The sequence below is a fragment of the Brienomyrus brachyistius genome, chromosome 16 (assembly GCF_023856365.1).
Source record: "Brienomyrus brachyistius isolate T26 chromosome 16, BBRACH_0.4, whole genome shotgun sequence".
NCBI lineage: Eukaryota > Metazoa > Chordata > Actinopteri > Osteoglossiformes > Mormyridae > Brienomyrus > Brienomyrus brachyistius.
Window position 1 is genome coordinate 10,137,398 of NC_064548.1, and position 23,426 is coordinate 10,160,823.

The window sequence follows — 23,426 nt, forward strand, 5'->3', positions numbered from 1 at the left end:
GTGTCGCTTGTCGTACTGCCTGTTGTTATTGGGTCGGTGCAGGCTGTGGGGGCCCGAGTGGGGAGGGTGGGAAGGTTGGGGAGTTGTCACCTAGTGCAACATTTCTGTACCCTGCAAACACGGCATGAAGGCACCTGCATTTGGGTTTATTTTGAGAAAAGGAAAACGATGTCAAGGACAGTATTATCAGCTCAGGGATACGACTTTAAAAGAGATAGCAAAGAAAAGGACGGTTTTGTAATGTGATTTTTGTCCAAGGCCAAGCTGACAGGAGGTGGAGCGAGTGGCATGTCTGCGGGAACAGCGCCGATCCACGGATCCGCGGGCCGGCGGATTTCATTACGCTGAAATGTCATCCTCAGTGTGGGAGTGAGCGGCGAGGCTGGGAACGACCACAGAGGCCAGCCTACACCGCCCCCCCCCCCACATCCCACCCCCCCTACCCCGCCCGCCCCACATACCGGGCCTGGCTTGTCTCACACTGGATTAACTGTAGCAGGTCTGAGCAGCCTGGGCAGAGTCGGGCCCGGGTCCAAATGCCTGGCTCAGAAAAGAGGCCTTCTGGGACTTGAGCTAAAGAAAGGGCTCTGGAAGTGTTGAGAGCAGGTTCAGCCTCTTTCATCTGCTGCAAAAGGAGGCCCGAAAACACACGTTTGCGTTCTGCCCTCATTCACTCTCCCTCGCTGCCTCTTTGTTCCCATGGCTGCCATTCACAGGCGCTGTGTTTATTTGCTCTACACTTCAGCTCCGAGTCACATGACCGCCATTCATCCATGAAGTCATCAGGTTTCAACATAACCCGATGTCTTTATCTTTTATTGCTTGACACAAACATAAAACGTCATATAAAAAAAAAAATGTCTCAAAATCATATAATATTGCACCAAATCAACCAATTACATCTACCGCAGTTATGCTGCACTGCAAGTTATACCATTAAAACCACTTTAAATTTGCTCTCGAGGGATAAATGTGAACTGTTTGTTTTTTGTCTGGACTGAATCACTTCGTGGAAAATGACATCATATACTGAAAAAATGCCATCCATCGAAATGGCAGCGATGATCAGCAATAATCTGTTTTTTATCTGTTTATTATGTCATTTGTTGATGGGGGAGCAGAGGTCACAGGGCTCATGATTTTATCTCCTAGCCAGGAGTTTAACTGCCCCTAAGAGTAGGTCAGTCATGGGATAATACCCAGAAAATGTGAACGTAATGAGTACCAGTTGTTTGTTTACAACATGCAGGTGGCGTTATATTTTGCCTCTCGAAATCAGCGAAGAAAACATTAGGAAAAACAGGAACCAGATTCTCTTTTAGTTGCACACTAATGTCGTGCTCATATATCGTTTTGAGCATTTGTGTTCTTGATGTTTGAGCTTGGATATGGATGACTGAGTCGTTCACTGCAAGTGTTCTTGTGCTGCCCCCTAGTGGAACATACATGAAGCGAGCAGTAAGGAGACATGGGTGCTTGGGAGGGTTGCCGCATTATCGCACAGCTTCGGGATTGGGGTTTGGAATATGGCCTCTGCTCTGTGTGTTTCCTTCCACAGTCCAAAAGCATGCAGTTACACTCACTTGTGTCTCTAAATGGATCATACTATGTGATAGTGAGTGTACATCTGCATACGTGCACTGATATCCCATTCAGGCTGCACCCCTGCTATGTGCTCTATGCCACCCGGGATTGGCTCCAGGCCCCCCAACCTTGGCCAAGATAAGCAGTTGGAAGATGGATGGAAGAAGACAAAAATATATAATAGTGCTACTTTTATTCATACCCGCGGGAACATTGTCTTTTCACCTATCCCATCATGATCTTCATAAGAGACACAGACTAGTAAGGGGGACCAAACCGTGACCCACTGAGCCACATAACCAATTATACTTAGAAGAACAATAAAAACACATTAGTAATCAATATTTGGTATGGAGTCCCTAAAGGGACAGGACTGGAAAATATCGTTACAGGCACTCTTCATTTACCAACCTTGTTCCGTTCCTAGGACTAGGTCGTTAAGCAAATTGGTCGATAAGCGAGGAGTCGCCCATTATTGATATTTCAAGCAAACCGTAATGGAATTTTTATAAATATTTATAAAAGTAGTGTACTATATACTGTAATAAACAGTGTGCTGTTCCCACTACGTGATTTCTCCGTGTGTGACAGGTGAAAATCTATGAGTGAAACTATAATAAAACACAGCAAAGATCTAGGAGATGTCTTATCTAGCATAGCAAAGACACAAAAAGTTGGCCGATAAGTGCTAATGTTACTCATCAACGGAATTACAAATAAAAGATACAGTAACATATACAGGCATGCATCGCAAATTATCGTCACGGCAATAAAGTGAATCACTGTTAGCGTCCATTTGCTCATTATTAATCTAAAACGCCGGATAGAAAATAAATGTCATTTAAGTAAGATATGAAACAAGGAAAACACTTACAGTCATTGCTTTAGAAGACGTAAGAAAAGTGTAAGACACAAGCAAACTTTAACTTTGCACACGTACGTGGTTTACGTGCTATTGGAGGTCCCTTTCCCACAATACAAATCCATCCATCCATTCTCTGGCACTTATCCCGGTCAGTTCGTGGGGGCCTCAGTCTAAGCAGGGATACCCAGACCTCCCTCTTGCCAGCCACCTCCTCCTCAAAACAGAGAATATTGGTCAAACTAAAGGCAACTTTTCGAAATAAAAGTCAATCACAAGTTCAGTGCAAACTGATATGGCATATCAAAATACAGGTCAATTACCGCAAACCATATATAACCTTCCTTCGCCGTCCCAAATACATCAGAGAGCAGAACAAACAGAATGGAATAGAAACGTCACGATGCCATTTCTACGGCCAAAGTTCTCCCACTTCGTCGGAGAGCTGGTTGTTAGTCCAGTCAGATGATAAATAGGTAGTTTTGCGATCCCTCTCGAAACAACTCACAACCATTACGAGGAAATGCAGAACTGTTGCAAATTATTATATTACCCTGTCGTTTATTAAAACTAAATTCATAATTTATTACTGAGTTGTGAGTCCTTTGTATCTGAAACACCCATTATGTATAGCTGGAAATTAAGTCGTGCACTACATTTCCCAGAGTACAACATGTTCCGGTTCATCTCAACCAAACTAAAGTCAGAGACAGGAAGTCTCACCCATTTTTAGCTAATACGATACTACAATTGGTGTAACCAGATGCCCATCTCAGGTGTCAACGCAACCATAAATGTTTCCAACACGTGAAATGGAGATATTTGCTGTATTGCAGTTTTCAGTGTTTATTTTGTGTTAAGTTAATTTAAAAACGATTATAAATACAGTTTTCGAGTTTGATATACATCAAGTGCATTTTTAAACATTTTAAACATTTATGTTCTTAACACAACCAATCGCTAGAGCAAAGTTTACAAACTAAAGCTAAATATAGTCACGATACGCTAGCGAAGGTTACGCAAGAATCGATTTTTAGGAAAAATTTCCTTGAAGATTGGATTTACTGTATCTAACATGGACGAAAATACTCTTGATCTGCACGGGGATGAAGAAATAGTTGAAGTTATCGACTTAAACGAGACGGAGCAAACTCCAGGTACTTCATTTTGATAATTCGCATGTGATGTGTGCTCGCCATATGTATATATGTTGACAATATGTGATTTCTAATATATTTATCATCCATGTATATTTGTGGTTAAGTTATTTGATTTCCTTAAAGCGATTTTCATGAAATTAAGTACCGCGGTCGCTGCTCAGCCTAGTTCATTCATTGTAATGGTTTTTAATATATTTCTGGTCAGATGATTTGGCAGGTGAATTTGAAGATGTAGATTTCGACGAAGCCGAGGGTGGAGAAGAAGACAACAATGGATGGGAGACCGAGGATGAGGCTATGGAGGCAGAACAAGATGACAGCGAGCTCACCTTCTCCAAACACACTGGTAACCAAACAGACGGATGTTCGCAGGCTGCCTTCGGGAAGAATTTTATATCTTAGAAGTATTAAATTGCTAACACCAGTTAACTTTTAGGCTCCGTTTTCTGTGTGAGCTTGGATCCAGCGACAAACAGTTTAGCAGTGACAGGTGGTGAGGATGACAAAGCATATGTTTGGAAAGTCAACGATGGAGAGGTGGTCTTTGAGTGCACAGGTGGGTCAGCGTTGTCCTCAGAACTTGTTTCTGTAGGGTCATGTAAGCTAGGGAGAACTCAGCATTTATCACTGTGTAATGTTTTGGTCCTCTTTTATATCACCAGGTCACAAAGACTCTGTCACTTGTGCTCTGTTCAGTCATGACTCAACGTTGGTGGCTACTGGGGACATGAGTGGTCTGATCAAAGTGTGGAAGTTGGAAACTAAAGAGGAGATCTGGTCTTTTGAAGTGGGAGACCTGGAGGTGTGTGAGCCGGCAAGATGACTGGCTGATTCTGGCAGCAGTGTCACATGATGGAGTCACCCTGGGTGTTGAGTGAAATGGTAATGAAGGGTTCCTTGTGTCGTTTCAGTGGATGGAGTGGCACCCCTGTGCCCCCGTGCTGCTCGCAGGCACTGCGGATGGTAGCGTGTGGATGTGGAAGATCCCTGCCGGGGACTGCAAGACATTCCAAGGACCAGGATGCCAGGCAACCTGTGGGAAGATCTTGTCAGATGGTACAACTCCCGGCTGGGGCACTCTCACAAATGGGGAACAAACAATGCACTGTGGCATCACTTAGATTTCAGCTAAACCTGGATAGCTGCACAACGGCTGTCTCCCCTATCATAGTTACTTAGTACTGACAAATCAACGTTTATTTTTGAAATGCACAACAGTACAGCATACAGCTGTAGGGTTTCTCTGAGAGTAGTAAAGTAATAAGTAAGATTATTAAAATAGTAAAATAGAATCATGTAAGAAATAGTTAAAAATGTGTCGTACTGGCTGAGGGTAGGGCTGAAGCTCTTACGGAGTGCATACCAGACCCCCCACTGGCTGAGGGTAGAGCTGAAGCTCTTACGGAGTGCATACCAGACCCCCCACCACTCCCGGAAGTTTGCCTTGGGGTTAGCAGCTCCCTGATACCCGTGAATGATGCGCAGTATCCTTCTGATATTCATCCATCCATCCATCCATTTTCCAAACCTCTTATCCTACTGGGTCGCGGGGGGTCCGGAGCCTATCCCGGAAGCAATGGGCACGAGGCAGGGAACAACCCAGGACGGGGGGCTAGCCCATCTCAGGGCACACTCACACACCATTCACTCACACATACGGGGAATTTAGCAACTCCAATTAGCCTCAGCATGTTTTTGGACTGTGGGGGGGAAACCGGAGTACCCGGAGCAAACCCCATGACGACATGGGGAGAAAATGCAAACTCCACACACATGTAACCCAGGCGGAGACTCGAACCCGGGTCCCAGAGGTGTGAGGCAACAGTGCTAACCACTACACCACCATACCGCCCCCTCTTCTGATATTCAGTGTCAGTAAAATTATCCAGCAAGGAGTTTCACTGCCACAACATTATACAGTGAAATACGGTATTTTGGCAGTATTTGAAAAAGCAGTGCTATTCTGCTATTTCCTGATAAAGTTTGCCAAGTGGGGTGGGGGACTAGGGCTACCATGGTAATAGTAATTGGGTGGCATAATACCACCCAAGCCTAGCTAACACCTTCCCCTCCTTTCTTGGTTGTCCTTCATCCCCCGCCCTGAATTTAATATGTTTATGGTGGGATGTCTGGTGCTTTTGAGCCGATGTTACAATTCTGTGTCCCTCTGTTGGCAGGAAAGAGAGCTGTGGTCGGTTATGAAGATGGAATTGTCCGAATTTGGGACCTCAAACAGGGCAGCGCCACCCATGTCATTAAAGGTTTGCTTCTTCTTATGAATAGTTTATAAGGACTGGTGCCTTGGGTTTGTGGTTTGACTGAGATGCTTTTGTTTTTTGTGTAGGTCAGGATGGTCACCAGGGGGCGCTGACCTGCATAGCGTGCAGCAAAGATGGAAGTCTTGTTCTGACAGGTTCTGTTGACAGCAAGACCAAGCTCATTAACACTGCAAATGGAAAGGTGCGTCCCACCCTTCAGAATTTACAAACCAATACGAGGAACCATACCCGTATAACTATGTTTTAGTATGTTCAGTCAAAATAGAACAGAAAGTACAGTAAAACCTCAGATTGTGAGCATAATTCGTTCCGGAAACATGCTTGTAATCCAAAGCACTCCTATATCAAAGCAAATTTTCCCATTAGAAATAATGGAAAATTAGATGATTCGTTCCACACCCCAAAAATATTCATATAAAAATGATTAATACATAATATGAAGTAAAAATACATAAAACAAATTAACCTGCACTTTACCTTACTTTAAGAATCATGGTTGGTGTGAGGGAGACGACAGAGAGGAGAAGAGGAGGGTTATTTTGTTGGACGACTTTCACTATAACTAACGGAATCACTGCTATCTGTTGGCTCACTGGAATCTTTTTCTTTTTGTGTAACTATCAAGGAACCTATCCAATGACAGCCGCTTTAGCCTCCTTTTCAATTTTGCGGAAATGTGGACGTGGCATTGCCGTTAAACAGATTTATCGCTCGCACTGCTATGCCCTTATTCAGGTGTTGCTTTTCTACTAAATTTTGACTATGAGTGAGGCACACCAACTGAGACCGAGCATGGGAAATGATTACCCACAATCCCACAGCGAGAGAGAGAGAAGAACCATCGGCTCAGTTGTGATTACGTGATGCTAGACAAGGCATATACATAATACTCGTATTACAAGACCTCGCTCGTTTAGTAAGTTATAATTTATTTAAAAATTTTGCTCGTCTTGCAAACCACGTTACTCGCAATCTGAGGTTTGATTCAAAGTTTGGAAATTACATAGTATGCTCAGTAGAGTTCTGTTGCAAGAAATTGCCAGTTTTGCACAATTGTGGAGTATGTTTTGATAGACATCTGCTGAAATTATTATATTTAAGAAAACCCACGTAACTGAGCTTTTTGTTTCAGTTTGAGAAAATGGGTTTCCATCTTTAAATATTAGGTTAAATGGCTTTGTTGTTGCTACTGTTTATCCTGGAGACTGTTAGATATGCCTTTTTTAATGTTGAAGAAAAGATTAAATAACTTAAGGCGTGTAGGTGGAATTGCAAATGTTACCATTGTAATTGCATAATGTTAGTGATCTAGACAATTTTAATTTCTTCTTAACAGATTAAATTTAGTAACATCTTTATTCATATAACAATTTGCGACATTGATTCCACTGAGTAAATAAGTTGTGAAATTATGTAGTAATGAAGAAGCCATGATGTTAAGAAGACAGTAGCTCAGTCTGGGGCCAGCAGAAGCAGCACTTGTGGTTTGCAATGGCACTTAAGATTATCACATTGATATTTATGCTGCGTTCCGTTTTAACTCGTAACTCGGAAATTCCAAGTTCCCAGTCGGAAATTTCATCTGAAACGCCTGCTGAAGTCGGAATTCTGTCTCGTGAACTCGGAGGAATCAACACAACCCCGAGCTCAGAATTCAAGATGGCTGCACCTTAATCAACTGAAGTTAAAGGTGTAGTTTTATACTGTTTATTTGGAGTTACATTTTGTTTGTGGCTCATTAAATCGCTCATACACACAGTACTCTCCCAACTGCTATCTGGGGACATGTTGCTACTGTGTTTTTATGTGCAAAATACGGTGTAATTTGTTATCAACATAATATTTCTAGCAATGGCCAACAATTACCCAGGTGCCTTAACCCAGGTGCCTTAACCCAGGTGCCTTAACCCAGGTGCCTTAACTTAGGTACCTTAACTCCGACAAGTTATCCGGCTATGCAAGAAATCCTGCCTTTTGAAACAGGTCCCTGGTATTGGTAACTGGCTTTCCGACGGGAACTTGCTTGACGTCATTCTCAGTTCTGAGATCCGACCTCCGAAGTAAACAGAACGCAGTGTCTTTGTGAATCCAGCAGAGGCCTGTTCCAGACCAGTAGATGGCAGAGAATGACTCTAAGAAGTAATGGTCACGGTGGAAAGCGCCCCCTGCTGGATTAATTTCTGGAAAGGAATTAGATGTAGATGTAGAGGAAGGGTTCCAGCCCGGAACAGCAGTACTTTACAAAAATATGCTTCTTCCTCCTGCCGCGTCCCTGGAAGCTCTCACACCAGCATCGTCTCATTCTCACACACCCCCACCCCCCAATAAAGGTGCCTGAGACATGCCCTGTTTACGGTTCCCTGACACCACATGCTCACTGGTGCTGCTTGCTGTTTATTACGAGCCGTTAAGGAAAGCTGAAACGGACGCACTCTGTCTGCAGGTCGTGGGCACCTTCTCCATCGAGGACGCCCGGGCGAAGGGCTCGGCAGACGAGGGGGCGGAATCCAACTCTGTGGAATCAGTGGGCTTCTGTAACGTGTGAGTTGGGGACCCCCGTCCCCCAGCCGTGTAGCTCATGTGATTGGCTGTCGCATGGTCTGGAATTACTGCTCCGTCCACAGGCTCCCTCTGATCGCGGCGGCCTACTTGGACGGGACTCTGGCCATCTATGACCTGTCCACGCAGAACCTGAGGCACATGTGCCAACATGAGGTAACCTGTGGCTCAAAGGAACTCCCTGAGACCCAGAAGAACGTTCCCCTCTAATTAAAATTTACTTAATCAGCAGGGAACTTGCTTTTTACTTTAAAATTAAAAATGTGAGCTTTTTCACATGACGCATTCATTTCAGTCGATGTGTGCTCTGATTTCAACTGTTTTAAATATCAAATAAATAGCCATAAGTAGTTAATCTGAATGTGATTTAAATTATTTTACAATCACAAAGATATGTACTCCTTTATTAGAGAAAATATTCCAGCTTTAATTTTTAAGCATATTTGCAGTACGGACCTTGTCAAAGAACTATGAAGGCAGTGTAAAAAAATAAAAATAAAAAACCATTCATTAACCACAATCAAGGTAAAAATTTTAAATAATTGTGATATTGCTTTGAAGTCATATTTCCCAGCCCTGATAGTTATTTCCTAAGTGGGGGGGGGGGGGGGCGTCATTCCTCCCACGGAGGGACACGCGTGCTTTCTGTACATTTTATGTCATCGTGTATATGTGAGCTTATTAGGTAATTGGTGAGTAGTTCCGTGGTTGATTAGGGACCAGAGCAGGCTGGGTTGCCAGTACAGATGAGATATTTTTCTAACCTACCTCCGGATTTTAACACAGTTGCAAGTGCTGTTTATGTCATAGGTGCTTGGTGATCTAATGTGAAATGCAGTGAGATGGTTTCAGGTTAATCAGACTCAGGTTCTGGGGGGGGGGGGGGTCCCATGCTCCCCCATCCAGCCGCAGGGGGTGAATGCAGGTTTGAAGCGGTGAGACTCAAAACATGGCATCCTGCCACCGTGCCCAGATCATCCTTCTCATACCTCGTGTTGTTTTCCGTTCGGCCCAGAAGCGAAAACCCATTCGGATGTTCATTTTGGTTAATGTCTTGGCAGTTGGTGCTTAAACTGAAATGGAAAAGTGTTGCACAACATCTGCAGAGAGGGATGGAAAATGCAGAGATAGAGTTTTGGCAATGATTATGCACAGTGGCTGAATCGATTTAGCCTTTTTTGGATACATTTTTAATGCGCTTATTCTGCCTACTGAAGGTGTGTTGTGCTCCCCCCCCTTCCAGGCTGGCATCGTCCACCTGCAGTGGGAGGATGGTTCCTCTATGGTGTCCACCTGCAGTCTGGATGGAGCGGTCAGGGTGTGGGACGCCCGTACTGGGACCCTGGTGTCTGAGTACCGGGGCCACACCGCTGAGATACTGGACTTCACCTTGAACAGGTACGTACTCCCCCAGCGGTTTCTGCACTTGGTGCTCCTCGGCATGCCCATCCCTTTAAACCAGGGGTGCCCAACTCCAGTCCTGGGGGGCTGGAGCCCTGTGTAGCTTAGTTCTTTCCCTGTTCCACCATAAATGATTCAGCTCAGGAATCAGCTGTGTTAAATGAGGGGAAATGTGTAGGGCACCCCTGCTTAAAGCAGTTTCCACACCCATAGCTCCCAATCAACCATCCCTTTTATGCACTCTCCACACCCATAGCTCCCGACTGGCCGTCCCTTTAAGCACTCTCCACACCCATAGCTCCCGACTGGCCGTCCCTTTAAGCACTCTCCACACCCATAGCTCCCGACTGGCCGTCCCTTAAAGCACTCTCCACACCCATAGCTCCCGACTGGCCGTCCCTTAAAGCACTCTCCACACCCATAGCTCCCGACTGGCCGTCCCTTAAAGCACTCTCCGCGCCCATAGCTCCCGACTGGCCGTCCCTTTAAGCACTCTCCACACCCATAGCTCCCTACCGGCCATCCCTTTAAGCACTCTCCACACCTATGGCTCCCTACCGGCCATCCCTTTAAGCACTCTCCACACCTGGAGCTCATCCATGCACCGGTCCCTTTAGGCAAAGAGCACAGTGGTGAAGGAGTGTCATGGGTGAGTCACGCCTCGTCAGCCTCTCATGCTTTCCTCCTCGACCCCTGCAGGGAGGCGTCCCTCGCAGTCACTGCATCCGGTGATCACCAGGCAAAAGTCTTCTGCCTGCAGAGACCGGATCGGTAGGGGAGGGGAACGCCTTGGTGGTCAGACGGTGGATCTGTGTGGCGACCACCAGCTAGAGAGCTGTCATCATCCACCCCCTCCCCCAGCATCTATCCATCCTTTATTTTACCCTCCACTTTGCAGGGGCACTTGTGATTGGTAGTTAAAAGTTGGCCGTCTGTTTCAGTTTGACCAAAAATCTGCCTGATTAAAATGACAGAACAGCAGTCCAGTACTAACAGGAAGCGAACAGAGAGGTGTGGACCTGACGAGGGTTCTGATGGATCTTTTGCGGTGGGCAGAGGGTCGAATAGCTCCTGTTTGCAGGCCCTCCATGCCTGTCCTCACATTTGCAATGACTTGTTTAATAGGAGAAGAGTAAAAATCAGTGACCCTGCCAACAGCCTGCCTGTGTAACAGTGAACACAGCTGCTATTTTTAGTCTTATACGTTTCCTGGGTTTTCTCTGTACACCTCAATTCTGTAAATAGGTCTGTACCCTGAAACGCGATTATTAAAGAGCTGAAACCTTCATCTGACCCCGTTTCGTTATTCAGCTTCCCATGAGGACCAGGAATGGGGGGGGGGGGGCACTCACACTGTTAATGCCGCTGTAAAAGGAGAGGCGGCGACGTACCTAGCAGCTACGTTGTGGATTTACATACTAGCCACATCCTACATACCCACGTGATCATACAGCCACGTGGTTAAAAACCTCCACCTCGGGGTCATTTACGGGCAGCGTGTGCGCTGTGCTAATTGCTAAATGCTAACTAAATCGTACCGGGGTTAAACTGATAGGCCTTCCTCTCTCCCTCCGCCTTAATCAAACATTGCTTCATAAACGTGGAAGCGTGCTGTCGCCCCCCCCCCCCCCCCCCCCTTTAGCGAAATGGCGTCTTCATAGTGACGGCTTGCGTGCCCCGTAACCAGGAAATGAGTGGGGCTGTTCTTTGTGTTGCCATGCCAACTCATCAGAAGCGGGCCCTGGTTAAGTAGGCTTTGTGTTTGAGGCGCTTCTACGTGGGAGGGACCGCTTACATAGAAACTGAGCACCAAGACTTTATCTTTTCTGTATTTAATAATTTTGCAAAATCTTCCTGAAGCCTGTTAGATTTTTCCTTTAAAGTTGAGCCCTAAGACCAAGTTTATTTTTCCACTGTCTTCTGTTAGGGATCCTATTTGAAGTGGTCTTACGCCCCTGAAGTTCTGACGCCCGGTTATGCCGCACCTCCTGACCCCCTGTCTTTCCAAGTTTGGCAGGGAGCCTTTTGGACTGTCCGGACTCGGACCATGGAATGACGCATTATCACAAACGTGTGGATGAGCCCCAAGCTCAAACAGACAGGACTCTTCAGGATGTGCTTTCCTAAATATTATTTTTAAAATGCTAAGATAAGCACAGCATGACATTATCGTGGCGAGTTAGGATTTGTGTTTTGGAGATGAAAGAAAACCAGGATGGTTCCCTTCAGAGAAAGTCCTCTGATTTAAGGATGGTCTCATGCACCACATGGCACGGCGGGATCTGTTTCAGCATCTGCTACATGTGTGTGGTGCAAACAGCAGATTAGCTTTAAAAGGACATCAACGGTGAATAAGCAGGGCTTGTATTTAGGCCCAAAAATGGATTCTCAAACATTACGTCCCAAGCTCAGTAAGCAGAGAAACTTGCACAGTCTTTCAGTGTACAGATGGTACAGATGGTAGCGTTTAATCAGTACGTTTGGAATTTGGTGTATAACTCTTTTCTTAAGAGATTTTTTTCTTTAGTTAGCACTAGGGGTGGGGGCAGGTACTTTCCGCTTACTGACTGCTTATCGGATTTGCCAAGCCATGGATATTTTTAGCAGGGGTCACCAACAAGCCCCCAAGGACCACATGAGTCACCCGTGGACCTGTTCAAAAAATAGAAAGACTCACCAGTGAGCAGCGTCTAAAATTGTACAAATAATCACATCCATCCATCCATTTTCCAAACCGCTTATCCTACTGGGTCGCGGGGGGTTCGGAGCCTATCCCGGAAGCAACGGGCACGAGGCAGGGAGAACTGAAAATGACAGTATCTGATAATAATAATATATAACTAAAGGTAAACTGAACAAATTTGATATTTAAGAAGAGTGTATACAACTGGTAGCCCTTCATATGGCTCAGTACCCATGAAGTAGCTCTCAGTTCTAAAAAGGTTGGTGACCCCAGTTATAAAGTATCCAGTGGTCCCCGTGTGGAAGCTGACTGCCAGCTGGGGGTCTCGCCCCAACGCCGTTTGTCTGTATCTCAGCCATGCCAACATGCACGGGTGGATTAATGCATAGACCATCCTAGGCTACAGCTTGGGGTCCCAGCAAATACCAGGACGCCTCCCCCTCTCGGTGACACCTGAGTGTATATACTCATGTCAGCCTTAGGGCTGCCAGATGAGTTTGTCCTGCCTTCCCTGCACGTGGGACACTGGGGGTGCATCCAAAATCGCACTTACACAGCATATACTGAATTTCTATAGAGGCCTACTACTTGACTGTTCATGTAGTATGTACTGTATGTATGCATGACAACAGTATGCATGGCATCGGACATATTTTGGTGGCCATCGTGCATATTACCTGACCCAGATGTTTATTAGTGACATAACTTGACCGCCACTAAAGTTAAAAACTGTTAATAATTATCAATGAAAAAAGTACATATTCAAGTCAACTTAAATAACTGGGAATTGTTTTCTTCAGATATATGTACAGAGACGGCACTTGACTTCCACCATATTGACGGAAATTTCCGAGCAAGCGCCGTTCTTTGTCTGTGGCTGCAGCGCCAGTGACCTTGTGGGATAGCGTACCTCCCCTCAGTTTATCATCCATCAGTGCAGTAGTTTCCATTCCCCTACTGCCTCATCCATACAGAGGATTCGGATATACTGCTTATTTCGCATACTAGATTTTGCTAACTACACAGCAAATAAGTATGCAATTTTGGATGTTTCAGCACCCAAAACTTCAACTTGCCATCTCCGATTCAGTAATACGTGACAATACAGTAAAGTCAGTCATCATCGTGCTTTTCTTCACTGTAAGACTGGTTGTCAGATTAGTAGGGAAAGTGGTTCGTTTTGTGTAGCTGATTTTTTTAATAACACTGAAAAACAATCCACATTCACATATTCTATGTTAAAATGTTTAGTGGAGCATTTCCTATGGTTACTGAAGAAAATAGGACTCTTTTTAATGTTTAAATGTTCAGTAGAAAAAAATTGACTACTTTTTTACCACCACGAGGCAAAGATAAAGATTTATATTATTTTATTTTATTATTTTTTAATGCCTTCATTCATTAACGGATAATTTTATTTTTAATGCATAATTTTATTTTAGGCACATACTTTCCAAAGTGTATGAATATTTCTAAAAATCAAAAACTGCTGTCATAAAACGTAGGTTAAGTTCATTAAAAGGTTTCTTGTCCTATTCAGCGGCGTGTTTTGCGGGATACGAATTGAAATTCACTGTATAGCAGATGGGCTGTAAATAAGCTAAATAAACATGAATTTTCACATACGAATTAAGGATGGGGTAATTGTTCTTTGATTCCCAGCTGCTGGATTTAGAAGGGATGATGGTTTAACGAGAGAGAGAGAGAGAGAGAGAGAGAGAGAGAGAGAGAGAGAGAGAATGAGCGAGAGAGAGAGAGAGAGAGAGAGAGAGAGAGAGAGAGAGAGAACATTCGCCTCATTTAAAGCAAATCTGGAATAAAAAGGACATGGGTCACATTTTTGCGCTTTTTATTAATTAAAATCATAGCTGTCATTATTAATCTGCAACTGTTTACATAAAGATGGAAAGATGATTCTCTTGGATTTTATGTAGGTCATCGGACTTTTCAGATTGAGGAGAAGGTAAATTTTTTACTATTTAACAATTAAGTCTGAGATGCCTGAAATTCCAAAGTAAAATCAATATTTTGTTTTTGAGTGGGAAAACATGCGCATCTATAAAACTGATGGGGTATATTTAATTTAGTTACTCTACATGTGGCATAACTAAATGCTTTCGGATTGACTGCATGAAGTGCTAAACTGCACAATATAATGCATTGTGTGTATTTGATATAACAATTAATAAACACTATTTTAGTTATAGTTGATATTTTAGAGAGGTTCTCTAAAGTTATTAAGCGTTTGTAGTAATTGTCATTATTTTTTGCTCTTGCGTAGCCTTCTGCTATACCTTCTGCTTTTGCGTTGATTAAAATTAAAAAGGTTACATTAAAGTTAAAACACTTACTCTTTAAGATACGCTCGATGAATAAATAAGTAGCTGTTTGCTCTTAGGTAACTATGATCTAAGAGCCTATGTGTTTTGGTTTTTGTAGGATGATTATAAAGGTATATAATTACATTGTTGCAGATGGTGATTTTAGGGAGAATGCACTGTAGTATATAGGACTGGCTGTATGAATCAATTAATTGCTTGTACGTCGCCTTTGTACAAAGATTCTGCTAAATAAATATATATGTAATTCATCCTTTCAGAGAAGTCCTGTAGAATGTCTAGACATTTGATATTTGAATGTTGACACGATTTCACTGCAGACTGCTGCCATATGTACACTTATTTTTAAGTGTATTGCGCTCTGTTTTCCACCAATACACCAAACAGGGTTTTATTGTCCAGGTTAAATTAGTACCCACCACAAATGAGAATTTGTCGTTTTCACTCAGGTGTTGCTGTTAATGCAAAAGCCATTCGGTATAAACATTTGTTGGATACTTAGGTGAAGCTTTGCGCTGTTGCCTTTTAGAGCGTATTACCAGCCTGGATATTGTTAAGGTGCCAGAACAGCAATAAACATATAAAGAATTCTCATAATAGAGTGCCTCGGCCTTATTAAACAGTAGTTCAGTTTTCGGTTACTACCTACTAGACGACCAAATGGCTCAGATAGCCTGCCAGATTACTTACAGGCGCAGACGGAGTGCTCCGTCCCAAAACAAGATTTAGAGTGGAAAAAGGAGTCGGTTGTCACTTATATATCTTACAACAGTCATTTAGCTGACAGGTTATGGAGTTTTGACGGATATCTTTATGTGGGATAAAAAGGATTTTTATGGCTACGTTAATCTGTCTGCACCCGAGGAACTGACTGTCGGAGTAAACAGGGTTTTCTCCTGAATATCCCATAATCGGGCTGGTGAACGTAACTAAGGACAACTGCGTGATCACAGAGGAACTAGGACAACTGAGTCGAACCTTTATTGTTTTTGACGCCTCTGTAAACTGACGTGGTTATACCCTGGTGGCCAAAATTGTTGAAACACCTAGCATTTTTTGGATTACGCTTTAACATTTTCTGCACGAATACTGGCGGTAATGTTTGTTCTCATTGGCTTTTGCATTAACAGCAACACTTGACTATATAAAGGATGGTGGACAATTAAATACGTCACTGGAGTAACGGGAATAAAGTTCTGCAATCTCTAAAAATTTAAAATGTTTACGTTCAATACTCTAGTTTGAATATGCCTATATACACTAAGCTCTATCAACATTAGGATATGACGGAAAAGCACCAATGAATAGCCGTCGTCATTGAATATCAGGCCGCCAGTGACAACGGAAATATGCTTAGATACAGCACTGCGCAAAAGTTTTCAGCAGTCAAAATAAAGCTATTTATCTGGGTACATTTTGCTTAGAACAAAAACACAATTTCACATTAGAACATATTCAAATTTAGAGTAACACAATAAAAACTTTTTCTTTTCAATTTTAATATATTCTCCAAAAAGTTACTGATATCCTCCTGGATGGCCAGAGGATCACCGCTTCAGTTCCCAGACCTTTCCTCAGGGCCACCTCGGCCATTCCATGTATTCCTTTCCTTTCACCACCAGCTCACCTAGTTCATTGAATCGGTTTAAAAAGGTCAATGAAACATTGATTAGCTATATGAGGTGTGCTACTGGTCGAGTTAAAAAATAAACGATATGTTGGATGGTGGATGCAAACACCCAGAAGAGGGCTTGAAATGGCCGACAGACACACATTACCAGGCAATATAACACAGCCTTAAACCAATATATCACAGCCTTATACCAATATATCATAGCCTTGTACCAATATATCACAGCCATACACCAATATATCATAGCCATACACTTAATATATCACAGCCTTTTACCAATATATCACAGCCTTATACCAATATATCACAGCCATACACCAATATATCACAGCAATACACCGATATATCACAGCCATACACCAATATATCACAGCCATACACCGATATATCACAGCCATACACCAATATATCACAGCCATACACCAATATATCACAGCCATACACCAATATATCACAGCCATACACCAATATATCACAGCAATACACCGATATATCACAGCCTTACACCAACATCATTTTAACATCAGTTTCTTTGGCTGCCCAAGACTTTTGCACAGTACCCTACATCCTGACAATATACTGACTTTTTCTCGCTAATGATTTTGCAGTTAATTTTTTGTATTCTACTGTTTATTGCGCTACCATTTGATCCGTTATTTCCTATTGATATTTGTAAAAATGTTAAAAGATAAAGTATATTTAATTAGTACCAGGGGGAAATTCATTATAATGATATAGCCCCTTTTCTCCTGCTTGAGGTGCAGGTTTTTATAAGTAGACCACCTTGCTGCTGTACTTGTGCAGACATCAGCTCTATCCCTCAATCCAGCTCCTTACCCAGGTTCCACGTGCCCAGTGTAGTAAAACTCTGATTTGTCATTCTCTTGTTTTTCATCCTGTCCTTCAGCTGGTGGAGCTGAAAGGGGCCCTCTGCCCCCCACCCTGACACCTCTCTGGCCCCCACGACCCCCTGCTGTGTGGATGGGCAGCCACGGTGCCCGGGTACCTAGAAACGGAAGAGCGTGCTCTCGGCGACAACATGGCGCACAATGACTCCCTACTGGCGGAGGAGCGGCTCATCTTCTATATCACCATCCCCCTGTCGAGCGCCATCGTCCTGGCCAACCTCTTCATCCTGCTGGGCATCGCCTACAACCGCCAGCTTCACAGTACCCCCAATTATTTCTTCCTCAGCCTGCTGGTGGCCGACCTGTGTACAGGTGTGGCCCTGCCCCTCATCCCCTGGATGGGCATCAACCGCGACCTGGATTTCAGCTCCTGCCTGCTAGTGCACATCTTCCCCAACTTCCTCTTCCTGTCCTTCCTGTTCAACCTGGTGATGGTTCACTATGAACGCTACGTCTGCATCGTCAGCCCACTGCACTACAGCCGCTTCTGGGTGCACCGCTCGTTCCCGGCGGCACTGCTGGTGGTCTGGGCTCCGCCGCTGCTCTTCGCCTCGCTGCCTGCCTTTGGCTGGAACAACAGGGAGGCCGGCTGTGGCCACAATAGCACGGCGGTGGGTGGTTGCTCAGCCAAGGGCGCGGAGGGCTGCTCATACCGACGTGTGTTTCCCAACTCCTTCATCTACCTGGAAGTATATGGGGTGCTGCTGCCCGCCATATTGTCCATCGTCGGAATGACGTGCCGGGTTCTGTGGATCGCGAGAGAGCAGCTACGTGGGATCTGCAAGTTGCACCGAGCGGTGGAGAGGGCAGGGTCGTCGGGCGAGGAACACCGGCTTAACCTGCGCTACGCACGCTGCGTGGCAGCCATCTCGCTTACCTTCCTGGCTTGCTGGGTGCCTTACATTGCCTACCTGCATGTGTCTGTGGGCATTATTCAGCATGGGGGGGTCCAGGGACGCACCACCACGCACATTGTTTTGTCTTGCACTGGCATTGGCAGCACTGCCATCTTCCCCGTCATCCTCGGACTTGCCAACCGACAGTACACTGACTCTGCCCGCAGGGCCATCCGTGATCTCTGGGACCGCTGCCGGGCGACAAGCAACATTGAAGAAATTGAGTTGTGAATGTCAGTCCCGCTAATTCACTTGGATTAATGGTTTTCGCGGCAACTGCAGTCACTGACATCCCATTTCAAACCTATATGGTGTTAAGATATATTTTTTTATGCTAAATATGTAAGTTATAAAATATGCGGGTCCAGTGCTTGAAGTAGCTCAGTACTCAATAGCAGTACCTCTTTATTTTTCTTTTCAGAGTACCACCACCTGTCAATATCTCCTGGTACTGAATAACAAGGGGAGTACCGGCACCTGGTACTGAATAACAAGGGGAGTACTGGCACCTGGTACTGAATAACAAGGGGAGTACTGGCACCTGGTACTGAATAACAAGGGGAGTACAGGCACCTGGTACTGAATAACAAGGGGAGTACCGGCACCTTGTACTGAATAAAAAGGGGAGTACCGGCACCTTGTACTGAATAACAAGGGGAGTACTGGCACCTGGTACTGAATAACAAGGGGAGTACTGGCACCTGGTACTGAATAACAAGTGGAGTACCGGCACCTGGTACTGAATAACAAGGGGAGTACCGGCACCTGGTACTGAATAACAAGGGGAGTACTGGCACCTGGTACTGAATAACAAGGGGAGTACTGGCACCTGGTACTGAATAACAAGGGGAGTACCGACACCTGGTACTGAATAAGTGCGTTTTTCCACTGCACCAGGTACAGAACTTTTGGTATTTCGAGAAAGTACCAGAAGTATGGTGCTTCAAGGTGTTGGTTTGCCACTGGCGTAAAAACTGGTACCGGTGCAGTATGTCATCACAACCTGGTATTTTGTACTGAATTTGAAAAATGGCTGTATTTGGACTGGATGACGCGTGATATTAATACCAACATCGCATGTTATACACATACAATTCTTACATCCCTAGTCAGCCATATGTTTCTTCAATTCTTTACGGACATTATAGCGCAGGGGTTAAAGTCTCGCTAAAATATTTTTACTCTGTTACTCTGACTTAGGGGAAAAAAAATTTGCAAGCTTTGCAATTTTTATTATTTTTCCTTGTATAGAATATGCAATATATGTTTAAAAATCATACATTGCATATATTGCTGTTGCATGAGCGCTGCATGTGTTCTCCAAGAGAATCATAATCATTTTCATCCTTGCCATTTAAATCACTCCAAGACAGGCTTGTGGGAAATTCCTAATATTTATTACAACGAAATCACATCGCTAGTATATTCAACAAAATACTTTTTAATTTCTTGTCATGCCATCCAGATCTATATGTTCTTACAAACAAATCACTTTTTTTTTACTCCATTTATCATTATTAACTGATATTGCAATTGTTTTCAAGGCTGCGTTTGTATTGTGTTTTAGCAGGAGGCTATTTGCATAACCAATCGAGAAAGAAGGCATTTCAAGTCCCAGCCCGAAGTACCGAAGAAGTACCCAAGCTGGTTTGTCTCCTTTTGTATTGGAACTTTTAGTACTGGTACTCAACTGGTCAATAGAAAAGTGAGAGTACTGAAAATACTGGACAAAAAGTACTGTACTTGGTGAGGTGGAAAAGTGCCCTAACAGGGTGAGTATCGGTACCTGGTACAGAATAACAAGGGCGGGGGCTGGCACCTGATACTGAATAACAATGGGAGAATCGGCACATAGTACTGAATAACAAGGGGAGTACTGGCACATGATACTGAATAACAAGGGAAGTACCTGCACCGAGTACTGAATAACAATGGGAGAATCGGCACATAGTACTGAATAACAAGGGGAGTACTGGCACATGGTACTGAATAACAAGGGAAGTACCTGCACCGAGTACTGAATAATAATGGGAGTACTGGCACATGGCACTGAATAACAAGGGAAGTACCTGCACCGGGTACTGAATAATAATGGGGGTACCTGCATCTGGTACTGAATAACAATGGGAGTACCAGCACCTGGTACTGAATAACAATGTGAGTACCGGCACATGGTACTGAATAACAATGGGAGTACCAGCACCCGGTACTGAATAACAATGTGAGTACCGGCACATGGTACTGAATAACAAGGGGAGTACTGGCACCTTGTAACAAGGGGAGTACTAGTAGCTGTTTTCCCCCCACTTTAAGCACTGTGTACACCTACATTATGCTGTAAAGAAATGCTTTAGACTTTGAACTGGTACAGAAACCATTACTCTGTATTATACATGGTTACATACAACATACATTCAATGTATGCTAAACAGCTGCTTTTGACTTTGCATTGTCTGATATGTGTTTTGTACTTTTGTAAAATTTGCTGGGTGCCAGCATTTCTAAATCTATTGTCCAGTATTTTACTACAAAATGAAAATAAAAATATATGTTATTAGAGGTAAGGCCTACTTATACTTATACCTATACTAACTTGGAGCGTTTTTTGTCAGAAATATTTCACAAACTTTTCGCAAACTCTCCTTTCGCAGAAGTGTAATTTGAATCTGCATTTCAAATTATCAACAAGTTGTGTAATCCATTTAATCGCGTGTACACTGTCTACACCCCATTATCTGCGTGCAAATGGTTCTGAGAAGCCCCCTAAAGTGGAATATATTTCCTATGTTCCTAATTAGTTCCATGTTTGTCCAAGAAGCACAAATTCATCTCCCGAAATAACCCTCCAGCATGATAGAGAACGCCAATTACCGAAATTACATTGTCAATAGGTAATAAATACAGAAAAGCAGCACCACGCGTTACATTTGATAGTAATGTGTGGTCATTTACGGTCGACGTCGAGTTAGGGGCACAGCCCCCGCCCCCCATTTGAAAAAAAAATCACGTAAAATTTTTTGGGTCCCTTGAGGAGCAGCATAAAAAACGGGAGAAACGCAGGATACAAAGATCACCGCCGGCTGGCGCGTGTAAGGCTGTCATAAACGCGCTTGGCGTCCTCCAAAGCAGTACATATATTTTATGCATTTATGAGTCACTGAATTTTTTACGTCTCTCAAAAAATCCCCTTTTAATTTCTGATGCCTCTACCTTCGTGATATAGGGTGAACTGAAACCACGGCGAGGAAAGGCGCACTGCAGAGGGGACCATTGTAATAGTCACGTACGTGTTAAAAAATAACAACTGAAACCAATATAAAACAGATAAACAGCGCTGCTATCTACCTTCTCAGTCGCAGTCATAAATACCTCAGCTGCATTCGGAAAGGACTCGGAAACCCGATATGGGTATTAATATATACTCATTAATACTCATTAAGGTGTAATTATATTTATAATGAAATGCTTAGATAAGTATTAATACAGGTGGTATGTATTTTGGAATAATGAACATACGATTTGCATTTATGTTAACAATGTTACATCACTGGCTACAATATTCCAAGAAAGAATGTTTGCTGTAAATCTACCTCATTTTAAAAGAAAGAGCCCTTTTAGGCAACTGTCTCTGCGCTATTCAATAGTTTCAGAAGATTCTGTTGTAACACGTGTCCCTAGTACACGTAGAAGAATTGTCATTTGAAATTATCACAAAAGATGGAGCAGGACACCAGCAATAAACTCATCATGTGTAAAGTCGCAGGTTTCTGCCCTGTGTTTTGTTTGTGTACCGTGTTACTTCCCTACTCCGGATCACAAATTTCACTGTATGATCCAGCATTTTCTACCAATTGCACAGGCGTTACGGAGCTCTAATACCCTCATATATCTCGATCTATCTGTAGTGAGCTATAATTAATTCAAACTAACTCCTTAAATTTGAAACAGTGCAAAACATGCTTTTATGGCGGAAAAATATTGTTTTTATATTGGCTATATATTTTTAAAACAGACGCTCTTTGACTGTAAGAATCTCTGTATGTGATTAATTCCTTTTAAACAGCGAATCAATAGCAGAAGAAGTCACCGTAACACTCAGAAGTATGTGGCACGCAGAGACATGGCAAATTAATTTCAATAAGGAGAGAATTGTTTCAGTCGGGAAGCGATCGATTCCATAACACATCACAATGAAAAGGCAGTCAGCAAGGAAAAATGCAAGTAACGAAATCAGGAAAAGTTTTAAAACTTTTACAAATCACAAAGTCTTTTTTATTTATTGCAAAGAACAATGCTATATATACCGAAAACCTAAAAATCCTTATCATGATAAACCAGCGAAGCCTGGGCATTAGTTCCGCGGTGGCAGGTATAAGTTGTGTGCAAAGGTTCTCAATGCCGATTTAAACACTTAACCATACTGGTGGAGATCAGTGTACACATCAGCAGAATGGCATGATGGCTATTTACCTGCAGTCTTACACTGTTTTGCACATCTAGTCCTTAGAATAGAAAAAGTGGTTTCTGCAAGTCTAAAAGCGTTCTGCGCAACTTCTTGCGGTAACAGTTCGAAGTTAACATGAAGGTGAGATGGTTTACTTCAGATAAAGACATGGATGTGACCACTGAGAACTTACTCGAGTTTGTCACTGCTGATGGCATGCAGAAAAGAAATGCCTGAATATTTACATCACAGGAAAATGGATTACTGGCATAGGCTCGTCCACGTACGGGAGTGTGTCTGCAAGAAGGAGGGTGGGACGATGTCCAAGGCTCTCTGCGAAACTTCAGCTCACACAGGTAACTGTCTGGGCTGGCCGACCCACTGTGAAGAAACCTCCAGTCTTCTCGTGGACCCGACAGCAGGAAAGTGATGCATCATCCGCGGCTGGGCCAAATTTAAACATTTCTAGCAGAACATAACCTAAAAATAGCCCCCCTACTTTGTAGCCCTTCCAGGAAAAGTGATGAATGAAGCTAATGTTTGCAATAAAGATTACAATTACCCGGCCTTATACCGCAAATCCATCTCTTTGTGTCTACGTGCAACTACGGAGCTTTTTTGGGGGGTAGGGGTGGTCCTTAAGGGACTTGTAGAGGGCTCATGGACACAAGACTCTTC

At 43.5% G+C, this 23,426-nt stretch overlaps 2 protein-coding genes across 2 annotated transcripts; both read left to right on the top strand.

Moving 5' to 3' along the window:
* The first annotated feature begins 3,206 nt into the window (after positions 1-3,206).
* LOC125710076 (angio-associated, migratory cell protein) lies at positions 3,207-11,131 on the top strand. Its single transcript, XM_048979280.1, has 11 exons — positions 3,207-3,603; positions 3,812-3,952; positions 4,043-4,162; positions 4,269-4,408; positions 4,518-4,662; positions 5,784-5,867; positions 5,951-6,066; positions 8,329-8,426; positions 8,510-8,600; positions 9,688-9,842; positions 10,545-11,131. The coding sequence occupies exons 1-11, from the start codon at positions 3,522-3,524 to the stop codon at positions 10,618-10,620; spliced, it is 1,248 nt and encodes a 415-aa protein (XP_048835237.1). The 5' UTR covers positions 3,207-3,521; the 3' UTR covers positions 10,621-11,131.
* Positions 11,132-17,539: 6,408 nt separating this feature from the next.
* Positions 17,540-18,535, top strand: LOC125710311 (G-protein coupled bile acid receptor 1-like). The gene has a single exon (XM_048979893.1). The coding sequence runs from the start codon at positions 17,540-17,542 to the stop codon at positions 18,533-18,535; it is 996 nt and encodes a 331-aa protein (XP_048835850.1).
* The last annotated feature ends 4,891 nt before the right edge of the window (positions 18,536-23,426 follow it).